This window comes from Canis aureus, chromosome 4 (assembly GCF_053574225.1).
Source record: "Canis aureus isolate CA01 chromosome 4, VMU_Caureus_v.1.0, whole genome shotgun sequence".
NCBI lineage: Eukaryota > Metazoa > Chordata > Mammalia > Carnivora > Canidae > Canis > Canis aureus.
The window spans coordinates 33315704-33339692 of NC_135614.1; the positions used below are offsets into that span (position 1 = coordinate 33315704).

Here is a 23989-nt window from a genome sequence, read left to right on the forward strand (position 1 = left end):
TTTAGGTTATAGTTAAGAAATCTTTGTCAAATCCATAATTAGTAAGATTTTCTTCTTCATTTTCTTCTAGTAGTTTCATAGCATGAAATAATATACTAAGATCTACTATTCTTCATAAATTTATATTTGAATAAGGCATAAAGTTAGGGTCAAGGTTCATTTCAGTGGAAATGGCTATGCTCTTGTGACAATGCCATTTTTTGAAAATACCCTTTTCCCATCTAATGCCTTGGCATCTGTATCAAAAATGAACTGGCCACATATGTTTGCATATATTTCTGGACTTTGTTGTTTGTTCCATTGATTTATCTGCCATAAATAGGCCAATACCACCTTGCCTTGATTACTATAGTTTTATGTTAAGTCTTGGACTAAAGTAGTTTGACCACTTCAATTTTGTTCTCTTGGTTATGAAAAAGTTGTTTTGCTACTCCAGATCCTTTGTGTTTCCATATTACATTTAGAATCATCTTGTTGATTTCTACAACAGCAAAATGCCTCCTGAGACTTCAAATAGAATTTCACTCAGTCTATCCCTCGACTTGGGGAGAAGTAACATCTTAATAATAATGAATCTTTTAATTCATAAACTTGATATATCTCTCCAATGATTTAGGCTTCTTTAAATGTATGGTGGATTTCAGTGTATAGGCCTTGTGTATCTTTTGCCAAATTTACCTCTTTGTACTTTATGTATTTTGATGCTTCTGTAAGTGATACTTTCATTTCAATTTCTGATTATTTCTGGCTATTAAATAGACATGCATTTAATTTTTGTATTGTCTACCTTGGAACTTTCTACCCTGAAAACTTACTAAGCTTATTTATTGTTTACATTAGCTCTTTGTAGATTCCATCAGCTTTTCTGCATACATGATCATATAGTTTGAGAACAAAGGTGATTTTCTTTCTACTTTCCTAAACTGAATGACTTTAATTTCTATTTTTGCCTTATTCCATTAACTAAGCCTCCAGTACAATGTTAAATAGAAGTGGTAAGAGTAGATTTTTCTGCTGTATCCTTCATCTTAAGGGAAAAGCATTCTGTCTTTTACAATTAGGTAGATTATTTATAGATACTCTTTATCAGGATGAAGAGGTTCCCTTCTATTCTTAGTTTTTGAAAGACATAATGAAGAATGAATATTAGACTCTGTTAAGTAATTTTTCCCTCTAATCTGATAATTAAATAATTTTTCCTGACTGTTAAAATTGTGAGTCACATTGATTAATGTTAAAATATTAAACCAGCCTTGTATTCCTTGTATAAACCCCACTTGAGCATGATGTATCATTTTTAATATCTTATTGGATTTGATTTTCTAAAATTTTGTTAAGAATTTTTCCTGTCAATCAGAGACATATGTAAATACATTGTTTTCTTTTTATGTCTTTGTCTGGTTTTGGCATAAAGGTAATGGTGGTATCACAGAATGAGTTGTAATGTGTTCCCTTCCCTTCAATTTTAAGAGATGAGAAGACCCCAAGATGATAGAAGACAATGGGATCCAGAGGAACTAGTCTTTGACAAAAATATAGCACTTTCTCCAACTGAATCATTCTCTAAGTTTAGTGTGCATGCATATACCTGAAACATTCTTTTACATATTTTGATTTAGAAGGTCCAAAATGGATCCCATACCATGTTGGCATTAACAACAACATCAAAATCTCCCCTATTCTTACATGGTTGATGCATGTTCTAAGCATTTTTAGTCTATTCACTGGTTCTTAAAGTATGTTTCACAGACCAGCAGCATCAGAATCACCTTGGAACTTTTTTTTTTTTTGAAACTTTTTTTTTAATGCAAATATTCTGTCCCCACTTAATACCTAGTTAATCAGTAACTCTAGGAGAGAAAGTAGGTGGCAATCTCAATGTGAATCTGCTGCACAGTAAAGTTTGAGAATTACTGCACCATGTCAAGAAGAGAAACACGAAGAATAGATTCAGATGCAGTGAATTTTGTATATTTTGTGTTATAAATAGAGATGATTTATACAATATAGATTTTTTTATAACATATTGGAGATCTGCACGTGAGGAAAAGTAAGTCAGATGTTTGAGTGGAGAAGGTATGAGGAATCAGAAAAGTTGAGAAGCAGGCTGAGGAGGTCATTAGTCGCTCTTAGATAGAGGTCTACTTAAGCAGTGCCCTTGTCAACTTTTATTGATGCCCGTCTTCCTGATTGGATAATCTTCCTTCCCAATTCTGAGCTGCTCAAGGTAGAGGTATAGAGAAGGCAGTTTCTTGGATTTGTATGCAGTTATTCTGCCAAATGAGTAAAAGGGAAGGAGAAAGAGACACAGTAGTTGAAGATATTTGCAAGAGAGTGAATGACTGTAATCATGGATCATAGTCTCTCTGCTGTGTAAAGAAAGAAAATGAGGACAAGACGAGGATAATTAACAGATAGAAAGTTATGAGATATATAGATAAAAAGGTCTTGATGAGCTAGAAGAACTGTTTCTGTAGACATATTTCAGAAATGAGCTGAGAGTGTAAATGGTAATAGCTAAAAAGTGACATGCTTATTTTTGAATTTTTGGTGTTTTTTTTGTTTGCGTGTGATAAGAAGCTGTAAGTTATGACCTTGGTAATAGTGGTTGAGATGACTGTGCCAGATCATTGGTATTGAGGAAGTGAAGAATGGGTGAATAAATGTTCACATACATATTGAGTTTCTCTTTCATTAGTGATGTCAATCACAGTAGTGCATGGATGAATGGGAGACAGATAGTGGAGGACCGGATCAGAAAATACAGTGACATCAGTATCACGTGAAATAAATTGGAAGTCCTCACTGGCACAGGAAAGTTCTGGTGGACACATATTTGTTTCTCTTGAAGGTTATTTTGGGCCCCACCATAGTTTCAAAAACATGTCCCAGTATGTGCTAAATTTATGGAATGTCTTTTGATAATAAGAGTCATAATTGTGATACCCATGGATAAGTGTTTTTTAACCATACATATATAAAAAATAACAACCCGCTAGCCTGTCAATGATTGCCAAGAAATTGAATCACAATAACTTCTTCGTGTTTTCCTATTCATGACAGGGACAAAAAAGTTTGCTTTGAAAAGCTCCTACCAACTCAAGTGCCCTGCTAACACCCATTCTAATTCTGTTTTTCAAATTCACAGAGAGTGAAGAAGTTTATCAGAGGCAGGTGCTGTCAATTTCCTGTATCATCTTTGGAATTGTCATCGTGGGCATGTTCTGTGCAGCATTCTACTTCAAAAGCAAGTAAGACCATCTTTTTTCAAATGTTAAAAGGTTACTTCTCAGAGAAAGCACTTTGTCTTTCTTTAACCTTACAGTCTCTGCTCCAGGCAGAGGGATCTTGGGCAAATGGGTCCATCAAACATCTACAAATAACTTAGAATCTCTTATGGACTGTGAGGAGTATATGCAGCATGTACATAGGTCTGTGTGTGTGTGTGTGTGTGTGTGTGTGTGTGTGTGTGGTTTATCTTCGGTGCACAGAGTGAAAATTCTTCCCTGTGATCATGAACACTATGTTCTTTCCAATTTTTGATTACCTTCCAAAAGTAAAGGCTCAGTGTCTGCCTGCCACTAAGGGGTTAACACTTCTGAACAAAGAGGTCTACTGCTGTAGACCTAAGTATTATAAAAAATATCTAGACTTTCCTGAAAAAAAAAAAAAAAAAAGCAAACCACACTTTTCCTTTCATACTATTTTCACCTGATACCCATAAAGGTTTCAGCCAAATATGAAATATGAATACTGTAAGATCTTTGGTTTGACAGTTGGCAAGCACATCTATACTTCCCTTGCTAAGAAATCGAAACCTCTGGGGTACCTGGCTGCTCAGTCAGAAGAGCCTGTGGCTCTTGATCTCCAGGGTTGTGAGTTTGAGTATTGGGTGTAGAAATTACTTAAGTAGATAAGTATATAAACTTAAAAAAAATGAAACCTAAATGCTGATAAAGGTGCTTATTTTTAACTAATAAAGTATAATAAAATATCTACATATCTATATATACATACAAATATATTTATTCCAAATGAACCTTAATAACAATTTTTTTTATTTATGGAAATTTTATTTAAGTCATGCAAGCCTTAAGAAGTTGGCACAGATTCTGTTCCTACAGCTTGTCTGAAATGCAAGTCCAAGTGTAACTGCTTTTCATTGGACCTATATTTGTCTACCCATTTGCTCTTCTAAAAATTGATCCATTTCCAGACGTAGTTTATGACACCTGTCTGCACATTGTATATGTTGATCTTAAAAAAGAACGGCAATTACTATTTTAAAAAATAATGGAAACTCGGGTATGAATCCATAATTAGTAACTATTATTTTTTAATGAACTGTTTCAGAATAGATTTAGATTTTCAGAATTACTGTGAAAATAGTGTAGATAGATCCCACATATCCCGGCCCAGTTTCCCATAATATGAATGTCTTACACTAATATGTTATATTTGTCACAATTACTGAAATAATATTCATACTCTATTACTAATTGAAGTTCATACTTTCAGATTCCCTTAGTTTTTACCTAATATGCTTTGTTCCAGGCCCCCATCTAGGATACCACATCATATTTAATTGTCACGTCTCCTAGGCAACTCTTGGCTGTGACAGTTATTAGTGTTCATTTTTGAGAACTTATTCTTTGTCAGGGACACTGGGCTTTGCATGCATTATCCGCCAATCCTCACAACAATGGGAATTGTTCATTATTGCTGCATTTTTCAAATAATAACAGAATTTAATTTTGAAATATTAATTTGTCAAAGCTATGCAGACAGGGTCTTTGAATTTCCACAGTCATACTCAAAATTGCATGCTCTAAACCACTCTGCTACATTGGCTCCCACGGTCCTCCCACTAGATAATGGAAAGGGAAACCGTTTAAGGTAAATCAAGAATACCATGGCCTGGTGCAGCCCTGAGCGCTTTGTGTGCTCTAGGGAGCAGATGCGGCATGTGGTCAGGAATTACACGTGCCACTCATACCTGCATTCAAATCACCAGGCTGCCTCTTGCTTGTTGCATATTATTAGGCAAATCAAATCCAGTCCCTTAGCCTCAGTTTCCTTTTGGGTAAAATATGGCCCCAAATGATATCTACCTTATAGAATTTGTGGGGGATTAATGGGATAACACTATATAGAGCACAGCATCGTGTTCCAAAGAGTAAATAATGAAGCCTTGCTGTTGTTAACACCTACGATTTTCCACACTAGATTTCAGAAGCTGGGTGACTGCAAAGTGAAGAGCATGCATTGGAGCACGAGAGGGATAATCACGCACGGCAGGGTGTTAGAAGGGTCTCTCCACAAGTGCTGTGTACAGGGAATAAATTGTGTATTTAACAATAAGCAAATTACCATCAAGTGGTGGTTAATCACTTATTTTTAGAGTATAATTTGTAGTTGTACCACATTTAAGGGAAAGACTGATTATGACAATCACAAGAGCGGAGAGCCGTTGGATAACTAGAGGACCTCTATCTTCAGGGCTGTCAATCTCTCCCTCTCCAGGCAGCACGTGGGCTCTGAGACAAACACCTCCTCCTGGGGCTCAGTGAGGTGTCCGGGTTTAATGGAAACACTGCTCAACATCATTCATTATGGGCGACTCCGACAAGGGAGCCAGGGGACGAACACTAATCAGAATGTTGTCTTTCTGCCTGCCCAGCTGGGACAGGTTTTTATTAAAAATTAAATAAATAAGAAAATGTGGGAATAATAAAGTAATAATAAGAATTGAAACCTTTTCCAAGTGGAGTTCTATTTCTCATTAGAGAGCCAAAGTGTATTTTCTTCTAGCACCATTTCCAGGTGGGGTCTTCCTTTATTTTTCTTAGCCTGAGAGGAAGGCTACACCTTACACCGAGCATCTAATCTATTTAGCTGAAAGTCATGTAAAGTTTTAAAGCACCCTGGCCTATGTTTCTTTCCACTCACTCGTGGACTTTCTAATTCCCATCCCCAGATCTCAGGGATAGCAGCATAGACAGCCGCTATCTTGACGTTTCCTTACTTTCACACATACTATAAAGTTGTTAATGTGTGTATCATTTATTTGACTTCATTTTGCCAAGTCTTCCAGGATTCTGGGGACTCTCCATCACTGGTTTTTAAATAAATGCACTTGAGCCAGTATTCTATATTCTGGGATATACTGTTCCTAGCCAGAGAAAGTCAGGAGTTACCCACAAGCTGACATTCCCTTGGATCATTGATTATTTCAGTTCCTATATTTCCTTAGATCCTGCCACTCTCGTCAATTGTCCTGTGACCCTTACTATGACATGACCTCGCCACAGGGACTATTACAGCACATCGCCAGCAGATGAGAGTTTGAAGGTGGATAGCATGATGAGGTGCAAGTGATCAACACCTTGGATTGAGAGGATTTCCTGAGTTAATTGAACCTCCACAATGCTAAAGGACACGATGAAAGCAATCCTCCTCTCATCACTTCCAATAAGCCCTTATATTCCCATAAGAGGTTAATGGGACTATTAGTTAAGCTATTCAGATCAGGTTGATGGGGCTCATGTGGCAACTCTTCTAGGTTTCTTCTTGCTTTCAACTCATATGGGAAAGAAGTGTGAGGCTGCCTGTAGGAGTCCTTAGTAGACTTCGGAAGGGCAACACAAGTCAGCTCGAAAAAAAAGAATTGGGATAGGACAGGAAATGTTCCAGGAGGCAAAAGCCAGGACAAATAGTGATCATGACTGGGGGGGAAAAAAGCAGAAGAACAAAAAGGAAAACTGGTGCACCCAGTAAAAGTCAGTCCTGACTGACTTCAGCCCAAGCAAAGCCCTTCAAAGACGGGCAGCGGATGCTGTGATTTGCAGCTTCAGTTCTCTTGAGCAGTGAAGATCTTAGTCCTCCAGTGGCTAAAACAAACATGATAAAAGTTGCCTTGCTCTGACCTGAGATAGCCCACCTCCCATGACAGGTCAGTGTGAGGTTCTGAAGCCCAGGCCTCTGCCCGAACCTAGGGGGCAAGGCCGTCCAGCTTCAGAGCGCCCCCATGGGATTTGCAGAGTTCTCCGCTGAGACTGCATTATGTTCCAGTTTCTCCATTGGCCCAGTCCTGCTCCCCTTCCAGTGCCTTCATGGGGGTTGCCTCCCCTGATAAAAACCTCGCATGTGTCTCCCCTGAGTGCCTGCTTCCCCCGGAGCCCGCCTGCCACATTACCCATCACGCCCACCAGTGCACCTGTGATGCCTGATGCTCTCCCACTGACATGTCAGTCCGTTCTGATGAACTGGGCCAGAGAAACTTAACACTCAGTGAACTATAAAATATCACCCCTGACATTGTTAGGCTCGTAGGGTGCCAGTGTGCAGCACCTGTGTCTGCTCTTTCCCAGAGCAGCGGCTCTTTGAGGGACATAATGGAATTGCAACCCGAAGCTTCTCATGTCCTGGTTCCCATCTGCTGGGTGAAGGAGGAAAGAGCAAAAATAGGTGTGTTTGGGATGGGGTCGGGATGATGGAGGAGGAGGCCGGTTCCGAAAAGAGAGCCCATTTATCTCTGGATTATCAGTGAGTCGGGACTTAAGTGCAAAGCCAGGAAAGGAAAGCAAGTTATACAAGGATTTAGGAAATTGCAGTCACACATTTTTACGAGGAAAGTTCCTTTAGCAGTTGGCGTTTCCCAGACACTGAATTATAGAATTACTGAAAAGATAGTTACTGTTCCTACTATCTAATCCTTAGGAGAGTAACGGGGTCCTTCCTCTGTGCCAAGCCCCCTTTTACCACCTCACGATGATTTCCTCGGGTGGAACCTCCTGATAGCCTATTTCCTTCATCAGGGGGATTTTGTGGCTATAATGTGCTTCATAAAATGCTGACAGGATAGATTTATTTTTAACAAAAGGCTACAGATTAGCTGTTAGGAAACAGATAGGTTATTACAACTGGATTAAAGCAACCAAAAGTACTGGGGATAAGAGCTCCCCAAACAATTGAGAAGATATAGGAAATTTTTAAACACACAGAGCTACATCATTGCTGCTGCAAATTCAAAAGAGTTAATGATGCTCAGAGCTCCCAAATCCGGCAGCAGACACTCACGTGCTTGTGGGAGATGCAGTTAACACAATCCTTTATCTCTGAGCCCATGTTCTAATTCCTCTGTAGGATCTGCCCCATTAGCAGTTGGTGCTCACTAGATGTCAAGAGGGGGAGCAGACCAACCCTTTACAGGTGTCCTCACGTTCAGTTCCCACGGCATCCATGGAAGTTAGCTTCTCCAATGAGAATGTATATGATGTTCAAGCAACCCTGGGCACAGATGAGGAAACCGAGGCTCAGGAAGCTTTAGCAAAAACAATCTTTTTGATTTAGGGACTCAAAGCAGACGTGGTGGGTGGCAGACTGGGATTCAAATCCCAGCCCCTCTGATACCCAAGCCCATTCTCAGGAAGAGCTCCCTGCGGAAGCCAGTGCACACGCTCCACCAAAGGCTGTGTCCTTGTCCTTGACAGGGATCTTGTGGGAAGAGGTAAATGTTTGGGGTGGGTGGGATGGTTCTGCAGTGTGTGTGTGTGTGTGTGTGTGTGTGTGTGTGTGTACGGGCACTGAATCTTCAGCTGGTAGATAATTACTGTAAAGCCCTTGGAAGAGAGCAGTCAATAAGGCAGTGATGCGTTGCCTCCTTCGAGTATAGCCCGTGTGACTTAAACAAAGTCACTCCACATATACAGTCAAGAGCACTTTACTCAGAGTCCAAAATGCAAGAACAGTCTCAGCCTTCCCACTGAAAAGCTGTGGGCATATGGGCAAGTGGTTCGATAGTCCCAAATGGTGCAGGGTATGCAGCCTGATGGGCTGGGTTCAAATTCAGCCCCACCACTGACTAGCGATGTGACTCTGGGGAAATTATTTAACCTCTCTGTGCCTCAGTTTTGTCCTATATTAAATGAGTATATTAAATGAGTAAATTTAAAAAAATGAGTAAATTCTCATCATTGAGAATTATGAAGAATAAGTGAGTTGATACATGGAAAACACTTAAAATGACACTCGACACATAGTAGGAATTCTTGCAGGAGTTAACTATTTTTTATTATTATTTACAAAGTAGAAATAAAAGTCTTTTCATTCAGGGCTAATGGTAACAATAAATGAGCTATTTCTAAATTGAGGAAGAGGAAGTATACACATTATAGATGTATATATGTTTTTCCCACTGATTACTTCAGAGCATTTCTAATTCTTTACAGCTGAGCACTCAGGGTCAGGAACCTCTTGCATCCCTGGGGGCCAGGACAGCGCATCATGCCGCTGTCTGCCTTTGGTGCACCATTGGGTGTGAATACCTGAATGTTGATGGATAAAATCAGCTTCTTTCCAGATCAGAAGTTATCTAATGGGGCTGGTGGATTGAACATGGAGGAAGGATTTTCTTTGTTAACTGAGTTTTCCAGCTTTCAACACATGACAAATACAGATGTTGGGAATGAGTGAACCCCCAAAATATGAGTCGAATAAACTGATGTAACTATTTATGCATTTGTTTGTTTATCTCTGCAGGAAACAAGCTAAACAAATCCAAGAGCAGCTGAAAGAACCACAAAGTGGTAAAAACTACAGCCTCAAGGCATCCAGCACAATGGCAAAGTCAGAGAGCTTGGTGAAGAACCATGTCCAGCTGCAAAGTGTAAGTTACTTGTCTACACATCTCTTCCCACAGCCCACCTCAGGGCTCAGAGGGGATGGGGAGCTGGGAATCAGACTTGTATATATTTTTTTCATTACTTTAGATTTTTCCTTAAATCATCGTGCGATTGTGTGTGTGTGTGCACATGCACATATACAGGATGAAACTGAAAAATTAAACCTCAGCTTTAGATTACCATCTGCAATATAAATCGATCTCTGGAAGCCAAAAGTGCTTCAGTTGTTTTGTTCCGCAATGATTTATTACATTCTTACTCTGTGTGGAAAATTGTGCTGGGCACCAGGGGTATAATGCTCCCTACCTTATGGGAACTTATCTGTGGTAAGAGATACAGACACCAGAAGACAGGGGGTATGTGGCCTGAGATGGATGACATTGCCATTGGTTGAAGAAGGGACCAAAGGGAGGGGGATGAGTGAATGCCTCATCAGGTAGTCAAGGAGCAAAGGATAAAAAGAGTAGGAAAAACAGAAAAATGATGAAGCCATGGAATCCTGAGAATGTATATGATGTTCAAGCAACTCCAAGGTAAGTGGTGTGAGAGATGTCAAAGGTAAGACAGGTGGGAAGGGAGAGTTGTATTGCCAGCGTCAGTGTTTCCTGAGACTGGACCTTGAATAGGTACCAGAACTTGAAATGCAAGCTCTTTGAATCTCACGTTCTTTCTAAAAGTTGTTTTAATCATTTCTGAGATGTATCACAAAACACTTAATTAAAGACAAGCAAATATCATCCAAGACATACTGAAATATTCCTCTCAGGGTAGCAATCCTTTGCCCTCATACAAGATTGCACTTCCGGATTCAGAGACACAAAAGGAAGGAACAAAGGCCATGGAATAAGCGTAGTATTTGAGTATAATAGACAATCACCCAGGACATATTCATGGCCCCCCAAATCACTGGGAATTTATACATCATTTGTGATTCTAAAACATCATTACCCAGAAAGTTGCCATTTGCTATGCATAACAGATGTACTTAGATGTTTAGTGTGGAATTCATAAATCAGAATTGCTTCCCAGCTAAGTTTTGTTCGTCGTGTAATCATAGTTATGTGGGGACTGTTCTTTTCTGTAACAGAAGGAATGCTTTTGCTAATGATTTCTGAGTGTTATCTCACCACCTGAACAGCAGTGCAGTGATGAGGGGTCTCGATGCCTTTGCAGCTGGACCTGCCGAGCATAATCAAAGCCAGCCGCTCGTTAAGGTAGTAAGGACAGATTTTAACCAGTAATGCATTATTGCATTAGAGGAGAAAGTCCAGCACGACCTGAACTGGACTTCAGTTTGTACAGAAGTGATGGCTGCGTTAAAGGGAGAAGGAAGGACTAGGGCCAGGAAGCAGCAGAGTCTTGGAAGAGTCAGAGAAGTGAAAAACCACAGAGCTGGTCGGGCACACGCCAGCTGTGTGTTAGCAGGCGACCAATGGAGCGGAGGGCTCCGCACCTCCACAGACATGGGAAGACAGAGATCCAATCCTTCCTAATTCCATGTCAAGGATTTGGCTTTCAGGTCCCTGAGAAAGAAACCCCTGAGTTGGAGGAGAGACATAGATATCTCAAAATGACCAGGGGCAGTTTATGGTTACAAGCCCCTTTTAAGTAAATGCTCCAAGAAGGGGAGGCCAGGGGCCTTTCCTTGGGGATTGAACAAACTCAATTCTTTTGGAGGCTTTGAGGTTTTTCATTTTTGTTTTTGTTTTTCAGGAAGGCATTTTAAGGAAGGTTAGGGTCATTCTAGACTTGAGCTATTAGAGGCTATTAAGAAAAAGCGGGAGAGACTATATTAGAGTAAACTCAAGTCTTGTAGTGTGGGGATGAGTGAACCAAGTCATTCGTGCAGCAGATCTACGGTTGTTATAGGCCAAAGTTAAGGCCCCGGAGAAAAGAAGGCTCAGGGGAGCCTGTCTAGTGTTGGTTGGAAGAGTCTTAGTCAGTCCCTATGTATTTTACAAGGTTGCAGGCAAAACACACATACAATTTTGTATCCTTTGTTTTCACCAAACGAATGATCAATAGCATTTTCTGTCTGATTTTTGCTCTCCACACAGTCCTTTGGGAGATAGCACAATTGTCCCCAAAGTGGCCACTTTGCCATCCTCACCCCTCCCTCCTCATAGGCATCTCTGTTCTCTCCTCTTGCTTACTCTGAAAGGGATATGAAAATAAATTCCTCACTCCTGTGCTTCCCACCCTTCAATTGGTTGGAATCATTAGGATTCCAATAACAAGAAATTACAAAGTGTAGGGGTTCTGACACTTGGAAGATTTGGAGGCACATTGGATTTTCTTTTCTTTTTCTTTCCCTCTTTTCCCCTTTCCAGCCAAGCCATACCCACATTTTGTATGTTGGCCAGGGAAGCAGAGGTGGGCTCAACTGGGATCATTCCACAGGGCCCTAGATGAAGTATGGAAAAGTGTATTTTCATATTTCTCCTGTTTGGGATAGAGAGAGTAGATATAAGACTTTTTTTTTTTTTTTCTAAGTTGGGGTGTGGTCAACTAAGACAATACATTTCAAGGGACCATCATTTTAGGCTGGGCTGGAAGTTCAGGCCAAGAATAGATGGTGAAGAAAGGCATAGAAGGACCCTGAAAAAAGAATGAGGTGCATTCAGGGGACGCATGCATGCTAGCCATAGCATCCTACCTTGGCCAGCTTGGGCCCAAGGGACAGCCTAGCGCGTCCCTTTAACCAGATGAGACTGGAATAAATACATTGCTTTCCCACAGGCACAAACCCATTTCACTGCTAGAAAGCAACATGGGTCACTACCAGCTTTGTTATACTTTTGTCAACATTTATTTTGCTAATTTAATAGAATATGGCATTTTTAGAAATTTTACATTTAACTATTTGAATCTGTTGTAGAGTCTCAGTCCATATATTTCTAGTCAAATGTTCAGTTTGGTCCTGCTGATACTCTTGCTCATACTTTTGTTACAAGACTCAAATCAGAATTTGACTGTAGTGTTTCCTGTCGTATAATATGGGAGAAGACAGTAATGGAGAAGGTGTGTCAATAATACATTGAAGAGGAAGAGAATCTTTTAATAATGTCTGCTTTCCCTCAACATTATGTTTAAGATATGCAAGGAGACATATACAGGACATCCATGCAGCTGGAGGCCAGGTCGCACTGGCCTGAGGGCAACCAGTAATCTGATGTGTGCCTCACAATTTCTGCATGAATCGTGAAGAAAGCAAATGTATGGAAGAAAGTTTGGTAAAGTGGTTTTTCTTTGTAGGTCTGTATCTCTTTTTCTTCTGGCCAGATCTATGAGGACCTACCAACGTCAATGTTAGCAAGCAAACAGTGATAAATGAAATAGAGAACGTTGTAATAGCAAATAACATGTACTGAGTACACACAGAGGATCATGCTAAATGATATGAAGACAGTGCCTGACTTCATCCCAACAACAACTACTCAGTTTACACTCACGATGTGCAGAACAGGGAACTGGGACTCAAAGCTTGAGAAAGTTTCTGTCAGAACAGTTGAGTAGCAGAAAGCCAAACTCATGTCCTTGTAACTCAGTGGGTCAATGGGGGGCAGTGTTGCCCCAGAGAACTTTAGGCAAAGTCTGGTGAGAGACTTTGGGTGTTTACAGGACTTGAGGGGCATCTCTGAACAGAAGGCTCAGAAGTGCTGATACATATTCCACAAGGTACAGGATAGCCACCCCCAACAAAAAATTGTCCTCAAAGGTCAAGAGTAGTGAGGAAATCCAGAGCTCAAGCTCAAGTTGCATAGCATGTCCACTAGGAAACTCTGAGTGTCCAGCATGGGCGTTCTATCGTTATTTCTACAACACAGAAGGTGATGGGTTATCCATGTAGACTCTAGACCTTGGGAGGGAAATTTTCCACTTGCACACCACATCAGGTCTCTATTTTATCTTGGAGTCCAGGTTAACTACTTGAAATTCTTGGCAAATTACAGCATTTAACAAATGAATTGTCTGCGTCTGGCATTCCCTTACGTTCATTAAACATTCATGGGGTAGGGTTTCACTTGACAGTCGTTTAACAAGATGTGAAACACCTCGTCCAGTGAAGCAACATGAGGATCTGAAAACACTTGACTCAGAGGCTGCAGAGCTGGCCGTGCCATAGAAGCATCTAGCGCTTTACCGTCATGTACAAAAGAAGCATTTGTGGCTCAGAGTGATGAACTGACCTCATTTACTGTGTCCTGGGTGACAGAGAAAGCTGGAGTTTGCCTTATAACCTGCAGACTGACACTTCTCAGCCTGATTCAGGGATCAGAGAGAGAAGTCATTGAAGGAGACATGATCTATTCTCTCTTAAGATCAAAAGGAAATATCCATGAGTGAAAAGTAAGGGAATAAAATTACCCTTTCCTACCCTTTTTTTCAAGAATGTCTCAGGAAGGATAGGTTTATGAAAGTAGTAGTCAATGAGGAAGAATTGGAAGATAGTATTTGCCTGCATAAGGGGAGTAGTAAGACTTGAAGACCTAACACCGCCTGGATAATGGGTAGAAAGAAGCATCCATTTATTCTGTACTTATTGAACATGTCTCTGTGCCGGGCTCTGTAGAAAGAGCTTACAGAATACAAAGAAGAGACAGATCCTGACCTCAGGGGGCTCACGGGCCAGTGATAGGAACAAGTATGTAAGCACATACAGCACTTGTTCTGTAACGTAGGTCTGTTAAGTCACGGTGCTATCAGAGAATGGAGAGGGACAGTTGTCTGGGGGACATTGGATCTCACCCACAGTAGATGACATACACACAAAGTCTTGGGAGTGAGGTGGGGTTTGTGGGATAGCCGTAAGGGAGCTGGTCAGGAGAGGTAATTTCTTGATAGCATGAATCAGTGTTAACTTTGAATAATTCTGGTTTAAAACCCGATCTCTTGTTTTACATATCAAATTCTGACTTACTGATTCACTAAAGATCCCCACTATAGATTCTTCTATTCAAATATATACTAAATATTTAGTCAGGACCAGGCACTGCATTAAGGACCAGGGATATGATGATGACCCGAAATGACAACATCATTAATTTCAAGGAGCATATATATGATTCCTGTAGGCCATAGATATTAAACAAATAATCCCACAAACACATCTACCAAGGCCTCCACTTGAGTGAACAGTCTCTTGGACCTTATAGAAGACAGGTCTGGAACTGGCCTGACAGTATAGGAAGAGCAAAGAATGGGGGGTGCCTGGGTGGCTTAGGTTGTGATCCCAGGGTCCTGGGATAGAGCCTTGCATTGGGCTCCCTGGTGGGGGGGGTGCAGAGTCTGCTTCATCTTCTCCCTCTGTTGTTCCCTTTTCTTGTGCTCTCCCTCTCTCTTTCTCTGGCAAATAAATAAATAAAGATAGATAGATAGATAGATAGATAGATAGATAGATAGATAAATAGAAAGACTAGAAAAGAGCTTTCTTAAAAGAGGTAATGATGGCATGTGTCCAGTTCCCTGGCTGAAAGGTGCACGTGGTTGTGGGGGGATGGTGGGTGATAAAGGTGGGAGTGAGGAGTTCTTGCTCTATCCACTGCATAGAAAGAGTATCTTGCTTCCACAGAAATGTGTTGAAGTTTGACTCTAATTGGTATAGTTCTTCCTACGTGGGATGTGGTGCAGAAATTCCCAACAGCAACAGTGGTCAAATTATTTTTAATTACTTGCATCAGAAATCATGCTTTAGGGACACCTGGGTGGCTCAGCAGTTGAGCGTCTGCCTTCGGCTCAGGTGTGACCCTGGAGTCCTGGGATCAAGTCCCAAATTGGGCTCCCTGCATGTAGCCTGCTTCTCCCTCTGCCTATGTCTCTACCTCATTCTCTGTCTCTCATGAATAAATAAATAAAATCTTTAAAAAAAAAGAAATCATGCTTTAAAAAATATGCCATAATGACTCATTTCCACCATGCTCTGGGCTCCTAAGTCAGACTTCCAGCAAAGAACATTTTGACACAGACTTAGAGGAGCTGGGAGCAATGCAGAGAGACAGACATTCAGAACCTTTTAAAAATATACCCTGTCCTGCCTTTATTGCCTGGGGTTCCAGACCCACTGGTCATCAGTCTCTCATTGCTCTCCAACCCAGACACACGTTCTTGTGACCTTCTGACTCCCACTGCATGTATCGGACAGACCTGCAAACAACGTCACTGCTCGACTTCCAGCATGAGCCTACTTCATCTGACAGGTCTCTGGATTTCAGGGCACCATCAACAATGTGTTGGGGGCAAGGCAGGTGACGGTGCGAACAACAGTAGAGGTCCTCAGCACCCAGGAGCACCCACAAGGTGGCCTTTTGGGGAAGCCAGTCAGGATGAGTGCTTCCCCAAGAGGTGACAGTACTGACCAGGGCCTCTGTGGGGTTTTAAAAGGAAATCAAGTCAACTCATGTTGAAAGGACCAGTGTACAGACCATGGCATCTTCTTATTAGGTATTCAGGTGACATGTTGTACATTATACCGAATGAGGTTTTAACAAAACATGTACACGCATACAAAGTCAAAATCTGGGGGGCACCTGGGTGGCTCAGTGGTTGAGCATCTGCCTTTGGCTCAGCACATGACCCCAGGGTCCTGGGATTGAGTCCCACGTCGGGCTCCCTGCATGGAGCCTGCTTCTTCCTCTGCCTGTGCCTCTGCCTCTCTCTCTCTCTCTTCTGTGTCTCTCATGAGTAAATAAATAAAATATATATATTTTTAAAGTCAAGATCTGTATGAGTACAAGGAAAGAACATGGCGTCACTACCCTACTTCGTACAGGGTACAGAAATGTTAATGGAAAGGGCCAGACAGGCAGCTTTACTAGAGAGATCATCTCATGGATAAAATTATGGAGACTGTAACTCCTCCCAGGGATGGAAGTGTGTAAATTATGGAAGGAACCATAAGAAATGCTTTCAACATAGAACATAAAAATGTCCAGAGGCCATAATCATGGTCAGTGAAGCTACCTTTAAGGAGGTTTATTGCAGACTGTTCAAATGAGTGGATTCTGCACCTTGAGAACCTGTAGCTGCAAATAAAGAGGCTGAAGTCTGCCTTGAGTCTCGAAATTCCTCTGCTTCTTCTGTTTCTGCTTCTCCTCCTTTCCCTTCTTCTCTTTCTTCTGATTATCCTGCCTCTTGTCTTGGGTATGAATCTTTAGTTTTTCTTTAAACTCTCTTATTTTTTATTTGTTTTTTTTAAAAACTAGACTTTATTTTTTTTAAAGTCAGTCTGGGATTTACAGAAAAGTTGCAAACATAGTACGGTGAGTTTCCATATCCACTCTACTCAGTTTTTCCCGTTAGCCTCGTACATTGACATGGTACGTTTGTAAAAGTCAATGAGCCCATAGAGATGCCTTGGGCACCTTCAGTTTTAACTTCATTGTTTCTGTTCCAGGATTTCATCCAGGAAACCACATTACAGTTGGTTGTCATTTATCCTCTTGGCTGTGGCCGTTTGTTCGATTTTCCTCGTTTTAGTGGCTTGGACAGTATTCAGGAGTAGTGGTCAAGTATTGTGTAGGATGCTCTTCTACTGGAATTAGTTTCATGTTTTTCTCACGATTAGGTTGGAGTAATGGGATTTGGGGAGAGACAACAGAGATAAAGTGCCAAATCACCACTCATCAAAAGTGCACACTGTCTGTATGATTTAACGCTGTTGATGATTACGTTGTCATCTGAGGTAGTAATTGCTAGGAGTCTCCACTGCAATGTTAGACTCTTCCCTCCCTCTCTATGGAGTCCTCTTTGGAAGGAAGTGACTCGGTGTAGCCCATACTTAAGGGGTGGGGACTTATGCTCCCCTTTTATAAAAGCAGAATAACTACTTAAGTTATTTGGAATGCTACTGCACAGACTCTATCTCTTGTTCTTCATTTATTTATTAATTCCATCATCTATCTAAGAGTATGAATTCATGAATATTTTATACTTTGAGTTATAATTTGATAAATACTTTTTTTTTAATTTTAGATCAACTTCTGTCAGTCTTGGCCATTGGTAGCTCTCTCAGTTGGTCCCTGTGTCATTCTGACACACTTCATCAGTCCAGTGTGGGTTTTCTGAAAGTTTTTGTTGAGTACATCCTTGCTTCTAGGAACTCTCAGCAGACAGATCAAAAATATATCTATCAACCAGGCAGTGCTTATGTGTGCTTTAGTTTACAGATTCCACTCCTTTCCAAAGTTCTTTAGGACAGTGTGCCCCTGATCCCCACCTCACACTTAATGTTCTTTCATATATTTGTAATAGAGTTAGTTTTCCTTAGCAGAATTTGTATTCCTTCCTGGGATCTCCAGATCTCCTAAATGATACTTATTTTGTTAATATATAATAGGGTAATTAGGTTTACCTATTTCCACTTGCATGAACTGTGACATGTATCTTTTAAGAAATTGGTTTATTTCAACTAGTATATCAAATTTGAGGTCATACGGTTATTCACAGTCTTCCTTTATTAACCTTTTCCGGACCATGGGATTAGTAGTGATGGTCTCTTTCGTTTCTCTTATTGATAATCTTTTCTCTTCTTTTTTTTCTGGGTTAACCTGACCAGAGATTTATTGATGTTCCTGATCACCTCGAAGCATCAGCTTTGCTTTTGTTGATTTTCTCTATTCTTTAACTATTTTTAAAAGATTTTATTTATTTATTCATGAGAAACACACACAGAGAGAGGCAGAGACATGAGCAGAGGGAGAAGCAGGCTCCTCGCAGGAAGCCCGATGTGGGACTCAATCCCAGGACCCAGGGATCACCACCTGAGCCAAAGGCAGATGCTCAACCACAGAGCCACCCAGGGATTCCTCTTTTCCTGTTTTCAATCTTAGTAATTTATTCTCTTTTATTATTTCTTTTCTGTATGTTTTGGGTTTAAATTACTCATCTTTTACTCGTTTTCTAAGGTGGAAATTCAGATTACTGACTTTAGATACTTCTTTTCAATTATAAGAACTTAATGCTGTAAATTCATCTTTAATCACTGCTTTCATTACCTTCCACAAATTTTGATAAGTTGTATTTTCATTTAGTTAAAAATATTTTTAAATGTCTCTTGTGACTTTTTCTTTGACCTTTCTGGTATTTACAAATATGTTATTTACTCTCCAGATAGCTTTGGATTTTCCAACTATCTTTTTCTTATTGATTTCTAGTTTGATTTCAAAATGGTCTAAGAATATGCTATTAATGATTTAGACCTTTAAAAAATTTCTTAAGAAAGGGTGCTTGGCTGGCTCAGTCAGTAGAACACGTGATTCTTGATCTCAGGGTTCTGAGTTTGAGCCCTATGTTGAGTGTAGAGATTACTTAAAAATAAAAAATCTTTAAAAACTTTCTTAAGATGCATTTTATGGCCAAGAATGTGATTTATCTTGATGAATGTTCTATGTGAGCTAAAATAAAAATGTGTATGGCGCCTTAGTGGCTCAGTTTAAGCATCTGCCTCCGGCTCAGACAGGATCCCAGGGTCCTGGGATCAAGCCCACGTAGGGCTCCCTCCTCGGTGGGGAGTCAGCTTCTCCCTCTGCTGCTCCCCCTCCTCCTCTCGTGCTCTCTCTCTCTCAAATAAATAAATAAGATCTTTTAAAAATGTATAGTCTGCCATTTTAGAAGAAATATTTTAGGATTATCGCTTAGATGCTGGTGATTGAAAGCGCTATACAAACCAACTATATCCTCAATAATTTCCTGGCTGATGAATCTGTCAGTTACTGATAGGTGGGTGTTGAACTTCCCAAGTATAATAGTGGATTTGTCTATTTCTCCTTGAGATTCCTTTGGCTTTTGCCTTATGTATTTTGATGCTCTGTTGCTAGGTACATAAATGTTAAGAATTGTTTTATCTTCTTGGGGAGTTAGCCCCTTATCATTAAGTTAGTGATACTTTTTAAACCATTCTTTGTCCCTCAAACTTATCCTTGTTCTGAAATCTGCTTTGGCTGAAATTATTACACCTACTCTAGCTTTCTTTTGATCAGTGCTAGCATGATATATTTTTACCTCCTTTATTACTTTTATTCTATCGCTGTCTTTATATTTAAAGTGGGTTTCTTGTAGACAGCATATAGTTGGGTTCTGTTTTCTCATACCTGCTGATAATCTGTTTTTTTTTAATTGGTGTATTTAGACCATTCATATTTAAAGTGACTAATGATATTGTTCAATTAATATCTTCTATATTTATAACTGTTTTTGATTCTTTGTACCTGTTCTTTGTTTCTTTTGTTCTTTTCTATTTCTTCCTTCTCTGGTTTTAATTATTTAGTATGCTTCCATTTTTTTCCTCCTTTTCTAACATACCCATTATACTTCTTTTTATACTTTTTTAGTTACCCAAGACTTTACAATATATATTTACAATTAATCTAAGTCCACTTTCAAATAACACTTTACCCCTTTATGGCTAGCCCAGGTATTTTGTATCTGAGTATTCCCTTTCTTTCTCCTGTTCTTTATAAAATTGCTTTCAATAATTTAAGTTGTGTATATACTATATCCAGAATACATTATTAGTTTGAATAAACTTTTTTCTACTTGATCTATTAATAAGAAGAAAAATGAACTATTTTAATTTACTTTTACTTATTACTTCCCTAGTATTTTTTCTTCTTTATGTAGATCTGAGTTTCTAACCTAAATCATTTTGTTTCTCCTTTAAGAGCTTCTCTTAAAATTTCTTGCAGGATAGGTCTGCTGGTGATGATCCTATTTTGTGTGTGTGTTTGTTTGTTGCTTAGTCTAAGAAAGTCTTTTATTCCTCCTTTATTTTTGAAGGATAATTTAACCAGAGATATATTTTCAGTTTGATGTTTGTTTTTCTTTTAACACTTTAAATATTTTACTCCTATCTTTTCTTGTTTGCATGATTTCTAGGTAGAATTCCACTATATTTGTTCATCTTTTTCTTCTATAAGCAGGTTTTTATTTTTTTGGCTTTGTTTTCAGCATCCTATTTGTTTTTGTGTTATTTTATTCTTTACTTCTCTTTTCCTTTTTTAAAAGTACAGTTTGAATATGATATGCTGTCATGTAGTTTTTTTGGTATTTAACCTTTATGGTGTCTGTGAGCTTCCTGTATCTATGTTTTGGTGTCTATCAATAATTTTGAAAAGTTCTCCATCACTGTTGCTTCAAATATTTCCCCTGCTCCATTTCTTTCTTCTCCTTCAATAACTCCAATTATGCATATATTTTACCATTTGAAATTGTTCAGCAGTTTTTCAATATTATCATTCATTTTTTTCCTTTTCTTTTTAAAATATATTGTTTTTGTTTTGTGTTTCGTGTCAGGAAGTTTTTATCCACTAATACTCGAGGTCCTTGATTCTTTTCTTGGCTGTGTCTAATCTAATGATGAGCCTATCAAGTGCATTCATCATGTATGTTACAGTATTTTTATTTCTAGATTTACTTTTGAGTATTTCTTAGAGTTCCTATCTCTCTACTTATGCTTGCATGTATATATTCTAGTATGCCTCATAATTTTTTTAAAGGTAGACATGATATACTGGGTAATCCTGAGATAACAGATGTTTAATGTAGGTTTTATGTTAATCTGGCTAGCAGTTGGGTTTCATTTAATGTTTGCTATAGCTGTAGATGCCAGGAGCTTTAAAATCCACTAGTGTCTTTTGTTTGTTTGTTTGTCTTGTTGTTTTTCCCCCCTTACTTGAGACAAGAAGGCTACAAGAGGGTAGAGTCAGGAAAAAGCTCTTTCCTCATGTAAGATAATGCTCCAATAAGATCTTTTTTCACTGAGAAGTAAGCATTTCAAAATGGTTAATTTCCCACTTATGTCAGAAACATGAGATTATTCTTTTGTTCTTCGTTGTGAGCATCTTGCATGGTTCCTGAAGGTAAAAACCCATGAAAGTGGAGGGAAGGGGGCACAAAAAACTGCAGTTCTTATTTTATTCTTACAATTAAATTCCAGTTTACAGTTCTGACAAATAAAGAGCTTGAAATTGTCATTCCTGTCCTTACAATAAGAAAATAAGCTGAATAAACTAGAAATCAATGGCTGTTCTTATATCCATCCAATAATGGAGGTTGCAGGGCAAACTACCACTCTGAAACCTGGAGAGACAATACAATACAAGAATCATAGTCAAGATCAGATTACACATACAGATTATAGCCACTTATTAAAATTACTCTTGGGAGCTCCTGGGTGGCTCAGTCCATTAAGCATCTGCCTTCAGCTCAGGTCATGATCCCAGGGTCATGGGATCCAGTGCTGATTCAGGCTCTTTGCTCAGCAGAAGTCTGCTTCTCCCTCTGCCCCTCTCCCTTATGTTCTCTCTCTCTTTCTCAAATGAATAAATACATAAATAAAATATTTTTTAAATGTTTACAAAATTACTACTGAAGTGTTCTTACCCATTTATGGTTCTGCTATAGGTAAGCTGATCTTGACTCTGGTTCTTATCTCTTCAGGTTTCAGAGTGGTGGTTTGCCCTGCAACCTCCATTATTAGATATAAGAACAGCCATTAATTTTCTATTTGTTCAGCTTTTTTCTTATTGTAAGGACAGGAATGACAATTTTAAGCTCTTTGTCAGAACTGGAAACTGGAAAATATCTCTAAATTCATTTGAACCAACGTGGAATATTAGTTTGAAGGATTACCAAATTATTCATATATTTTTAGTGTTCCCACATGTCTCAACCAACCCTGCATAGGAATATGGCAATTTAAACCCGAATCTCATATTAAATGCAGCCACTGAAATGAAAATAATTCTCATAAAGTCTGTGAGATAGAGGAGAAATACTAAATAATAAATTTTGAAAATAAATTTGTGTATATTGACCAAAATAGTACAATTAAAAGCAACTGTATAACAACAATACAAGCATTTGAAAGAAAAGATTTAGAATACAATATCTACAAAAGACACTATGAATAAGTAGACCAAATAAGAGGTTGATTCTATTCGAAACTTTCATCTAAGATTTTAAACAAAGCCTTTGGCTTTCAAAATGAAGTCTCATTCAAAGCAAAAGCTATACGCACCTCATATGTTTATTTCAGCAGTATTTAAAATAACCAAATTATGGAGGCAGCCCATGTCCATTGATAGATGAAAGAATATATATATATATATATATATACACACAATATATATATATATATCAATAAATACACTTTATACATACAAAAATGTATATATACACACACACATACACACTGGAATATCATTCAGTCACAAAACAGAATGAAATCTTGCCATCTACAACAACATGGATGGAGCTAGAGAGTATAATGCTAAGTGAAATAAGTCAGAGGAAGACAAATAGCATATAATTTTACTCATATGTGGAATTTAAGAAACAAAACAAATGAACAAAGGGGAAAAAAAAAAGACAAACCAAAAACAAGACTCTTAACTATAGAGAACAAAAACAGATGGTTACCAAAGAGGAGGTGGGTAAGGGGGTAGGTGAAACAGGTGATGGGGATTAACAGCATACATATCTTGATGAGCACTGAATAATGCATGGAACTGTTGGATACTAAATTGTATGCAGGAAACTAATATAACACTCTAACTACACGAGAATTAAGATAAAATAAAAATAAAAACTGATTGGCACCTCCTCCCCTCCCCCCAAAAAAGCAGAAACTCTGAACTAATGGCCCCAACACATAATTAGGCTAGAACATACACTGTTTGACATACACTGCTAGAAAAAAATGAATGGCTTGCTGACTTTTAATGGTTCAATAATTTCTTTAGAAAATCTAGATGCTCCAGAAACACTTGGCTGATGTTGCCCCCATAAACCTCTGCAAGAACAGAGACTTACCTCCTCCCATTTGCCATAGATGTCTCTAGATCATCTCACTTGTTTCTGTAGCTGAGCATTTCAGGCATCCAAGTTTGTCTTCTAAACCAATTATTAGAAGCTGGGATTAAAAAACAAACCAAAAAAAAACCCTACTTGGTCTTTTATAGAATCTGAAGTTCAGATAGAAAGTCAGAATATTATATTCGTCACAAATCCATTCAATGCACTTTTCCCATGGATGGTTTGTAGTAGTAATTAATTAGTCAATAAAACAGTACACATGAAGATATTTACATCATATTTTGGATCTTTGTAGTTTTGGATTATTGAAAATAGCCACCTTTTCCAAATTATCTCCATATCTTCTTTTTTGTTCTGTGTCAATTTACTCCATTTTGCAAAATGTCTGACCTCTTTACTGAGTCCATTTTGTAGAATTGAGATTATAATTCAAGACAAGGTTATTACTGCCACTCTGTGGTTTATTTTGGAAGTACTTAAGAAGAAAACATTAG

At 38.9% G+C, this 23989-nt stretch overlaps 1 protein-coding gene across 8 annotated transcripts in view; it reads left to right on the top strand.

Moving 5' to 3' along the window:
• NRG3 (neuregulin 3) overlaps positions 1-23989 on the top strand; it is a 1055421-nt gene that overhangs the window by 1001009 nt on the left and 30423 nt on the right. For all 8 annotated transcript variants that reach the window (XM_077895218.1, XM_077895215.1, XM_077895217.1 and 5 more), the window contains 2 exons: positions 3149-3251; positions 9541-9667. In XM_077895218.1, the coding sequence (XP_077751344.1) occupies positions 3149-3251; positions 9541-9667 (230 nt within the window). The remainder of the gene's footprint in view (positions 1-3148; positions 3252-9540; positions 9668-23989) is intronic.